The following is a 3,718-nucleotide window of genomic DNA, read 5'->3' on the forward strand; positions in this document are numbered from 1 at the left end:
AAGTTTCTTGGAAATGAGTAATTAAGCATAAATAAGCATAAAAATGACTTATCAACTAAAGAAATCTTAGTTGACTGATACCAAAACCACAGATTAGTCGACTAATCAACTAAGAGGGGACAGCCCTAGTATATTGTTGAAGTTATTGCAAAATGTTGCAAATAAATAATTTATTGCAAGATAGTCTGCAGGAATTAGTTGGCACCGTACCAACAACACCAACCGGTACCCCGCCCTCTCCGAATGTATTCTACAACTATATTTCTATATTATGGTTTAGTGGCTTTCCCTGAACAATTGTCAATGCAAACTTTTTTTTTTTTGTGCCCACACACCAAAGCCACTGTGGAACAGTTCATCTCTGACACCAGCCCCCTGGGGTGCTCGCCCTCAGCAACAAGCTTCCCCCCCCACGTCACAGTCTTTAATTGCAAACATGAAGGCGTAGAAAGCAAAGGTACGTACTTGTCGGGTTGTGCAGGTGATAGATACATTTCCTAATTTTAGTACACTAAGCGAATGATTAGTGTCAACAGGCGTTCAGAGTGACAACGTCCCACTGAGGCTGGCCTACTTTAGAGCAGCAACATATTTTCAACATTAAATTGCAGGTGTTGAACCAGTTTATCAACTAAAGACAAATGTGTGAGTATGAATGCACTGCATAACATGCAGAACTGCTACTACTTAGCTTCATCATCAATACTAATATTTAGGGTATAAAGTTCATAATACCAATAAATTACAGCATTCACAAAACGCACAGAGTAGGACTAATCCATCATTTTGGTCTTAGTCTTCCTAGATTTCTTCAGCCAATTAATCTTTTATAATGCTTTTTTCATGCTGAATGACTTATTTCCAAAACATTTCTGAGCACATCTCTGCTAAACACAAGATTTAGGTTTAGATTTAGATTTTGTAGGATCCTTTGTGGAGAATCTCAGTTTTTACAGATCTGGACAATAATTTCTAAAATAATTTTGACTACTACTAATCGACTACAAGTTTCTTCAGGTTTCACAAGGTCAAATTTGAGACTTTTTAAGATCTTAATGAAGGAAATGAAAGAGCTATATCACAACATCAAAATAAAAGTCAGATTTCAGAGTCCGGAAACATTGTCTGAAACAATTCCCCGATTCCGCCATTGCCATCGTAGGACTGGTGTCTAGACTGGCTGGAATATCAGCTGCATGCTGGGCACATTGTTGGCTAGTATGGTGAGAAAATTCTAAATTAAAAAGTGTTAAACATTTTAAGGAATTAGATGTTGCGTTAAATTGATTCAAGACCTAGAACACAATACTTATTAAGGCCTAACATTTTGATTTTAAAATGTTTGACTTTTTAGCCCTAGCCCCAAAGGGATGGCTTTAAAAAGCAACTTTTCTTTGGCCAATGTAAAAAAAAAAAAAGACAAATCAAAGAAAAAAGCAGTTCTCCACATTTAAGAAACAGTTTTATATTTTTAATTGGTAAATAAGACCAAGGCTATAGAATGAAAGTAGAGAAAATACATGATGGTATGACAGAAAACTATTCAATAGGTTTTTCAAAAGTGAGTGAAAATACTGAAAAGTGCACAATTTTAGAAAATAAACATCAGGAATGAACCAAACCTTTTTTCTTTTTAACTCAGGCAGCTTTATAAAAAAAAATCCTGAACAAAAGAGAACGCTCAGCAGATCTACAGAGATCATCCTCCAGCGGTCCTTCGGCCTCCTTTAGCCCTCAGAGCACCAACCCTGATTATTAGAAGTCTGCGTGGAGCTGTTTCGGTAACAAGTACACAGTAGAACCATTCCTACTTTTATTCTGCATTATCTAGCTTTAGTGTGCCATCACAGGTTTGTTCCAAGAGAAGAGATAAAGTGCAGTCGAGAGTGAGAAGTGAATACAAAGTGAACGACAGAGGCATTAAATACCTGACTTCCTATCCAAACATTTATGAAAATGAGATGAATAGTTGGTTAGAACAACGCGAGACAAATCAAAAACGCTCTAAAAGCAGCTTAGATATCAGCGAGCTGGCGCTTTACCGCCTTTCACAAACAGGACAACATGGGAACGTCTGAAAAATGACACATAAGTGTTGCAGCTTCCTCACATTATATTAAAAAAAATACAATAACCATTCTCCAGCACAGCCCAAACATGCCGATAGAAAATTGCACTTTAAAGTAGATAAAAAAGTCAGCATCTTTTTGTCTATAAGGTGTAAAAGATGTACAACTTCAGAGTACTTACTATTTAATAAGAGTATCCGCAGAGACAGGAGTCAATTGATGATAGATGTGGACAAAATAGCAAAAGAGAAAATACTCTAGCAGCCAAACGTTGATTAGTGTTGTGAAGGAAGAGTTCAACATTTTTGGAAACATGTCTAAAAAAAACAACATCAACCAACACCAATCACTTATCTAAAATGTTGACCCCTTTCTAATACTGCCACTTTGCCACGTAGTCAGCTGTACATTTGTGACTTTGCTCTATTCGGAAAACAGTATTAATCTACAGATTTTTAGATTAAGTAAGATAACTTAGAAGGCAAGTTTTAAGACTTTCCAGCCACTATGAAATAGAGAAAAAGGTGTTGGGCAGCTAAATGATCCTTCATTTTGTGAAAATAGTGTTAATACGATGTTGAGTTAATGTAAGTAGGTTCACTATTTCACCACTCTGGAGCGAAGGCGCCTCTTAATGATCGAATGGTCACTCTCTCTCTCCTCTGGCTCTCTGCTGATCATCTACAACAAGAAAAGAACAAAGTTAAAAACGTGTGTGTTTCTGTTTATGACTGTAGGCTTGTACTTAGAGAGGCACAGATCCATCTTTTAACAACCAATCAGAAGATCGACAATTTAGGTTAGTGGCTGATTAACTGATCCGAGTGCTTATCGAGTCAGAACACACCTCCGTGAGGACAGGGTTGATTGACAGCCCACTGTTTTGGCTAGGAACCAATCAAAATTAGTTGCAAGTTGACCTGGAGCAGCCAAGTGAAATGCATTTTCTTTTCTCGTTTTTTCGAAGAAATCTGCCCTTAGGCGAATTCTTCTGGTAAGATTTCTGACCAATGAGATAACAGTTTTCTTTCGCTCTTTGTTCATAACTTTGGGCTGCTGTTGAACGTTGAAAGAACCGAGGGTAAAATGCATCAATTGTATCATTTTACCCATAGAATCTTAAAGTAAATGAGCTACATGTGTGAAAATGGCCCTAGAAATTGTGAAATAAATCAGCAACAATCTGATCAGAAAATGAGTCCTTCCGTACCCTGCTGCCATGCCTGTACCAAAATAGTAAAAAGTATTGATAAGTAATAAAGTATTGAGCTGTAGTGCAGGCTTACCGTGTGTGTGTGTGTGTGTGTGTGTGTGTGTGTGTTTGTGTGTGTGTAGGGTTTCTGCAGGTTTCAACAAGTCACATTTAAGACTTTTTAAAAGACCATTATGAATTCTATTCTAAGACCTATGTCACAACATAAAGGTACAAAGAAATGCTGAGTAGGAAAGTACTGCAAAGTGGAAATAAATTTATGAATTGAATAAAAGCAACAGAGTAATAGTCTGTACATATTAGGGCTCAACGATTATATGCATTGGCAATAATATAATATAATATAATAATTGTGCTGGGTTAACTGAGAAGGCCAGAATTGATGGAGTGACTAAAAGGGCTGGGAAAATGGTGGGAGAGTTAAATACAGTGGATC

At 37.0% G+C, this 3,718-nt stretch overlaps 1 protein-coding gene and 1 long non-coding RNA gene across 4 annotated transcripts in view; one reads left to right on the plus strand and one right to left on the minus strand.

Annotated features, from left to right (window-relative positions):
• Positions 1-131, plus strand: part of LOC116705521 (uncharacterized) — an 8,478-nt gene extending 8,347 nt beyond the window's left edge. For both annotated transcript variants that reach the window (XR_004335948.1, XR_004335949.1), the window contains exon 3: positions 4-131. This is a non-coding gene — a long non-coding RNA (uncharacterized LOC116705521). The remainder of the gene's footprint in view (positions 1-3) is intronic.
• A 1,322-nt stretch (positions 132-1,453) lies between these two features.
• The window catches only part of kif20ba (kinesin family member 20Ba), a 51,265-nt gene continuing 49,000 nt past the window's right edge, over positions 1,454-3,718 (minus strand). For both annotated transcript variants that reach the window (XM_032541493.1, XM_032541492.1), the window contains one exon: positions 1,454-2,750. In XM_032541493.1, coding sequence (XP_032397384.1) covers positions 2,670-2,750 — 81 coding nt within the window. In that variant the 3' untranslated portion in view covers positions 1,454-2,669. The remainder of the gene's footprint in view (positions 2,751-3,718) is intronic.

This window comes from Etheostoma spectabile, chromosome 17 (genome assembly GCF_008692095.1).
Source record: "Etheostoma spectabile isolate EspeVRDwgs_2016 chromosome 17, UIUC_Espe_1.0, whole genome shotgun sequence".
NCBI lineage: Eukaryota > Metazoa > Chordata > Actinopteri > Perciformes > Percidae > Etheostoma > Etheostoma spectabile.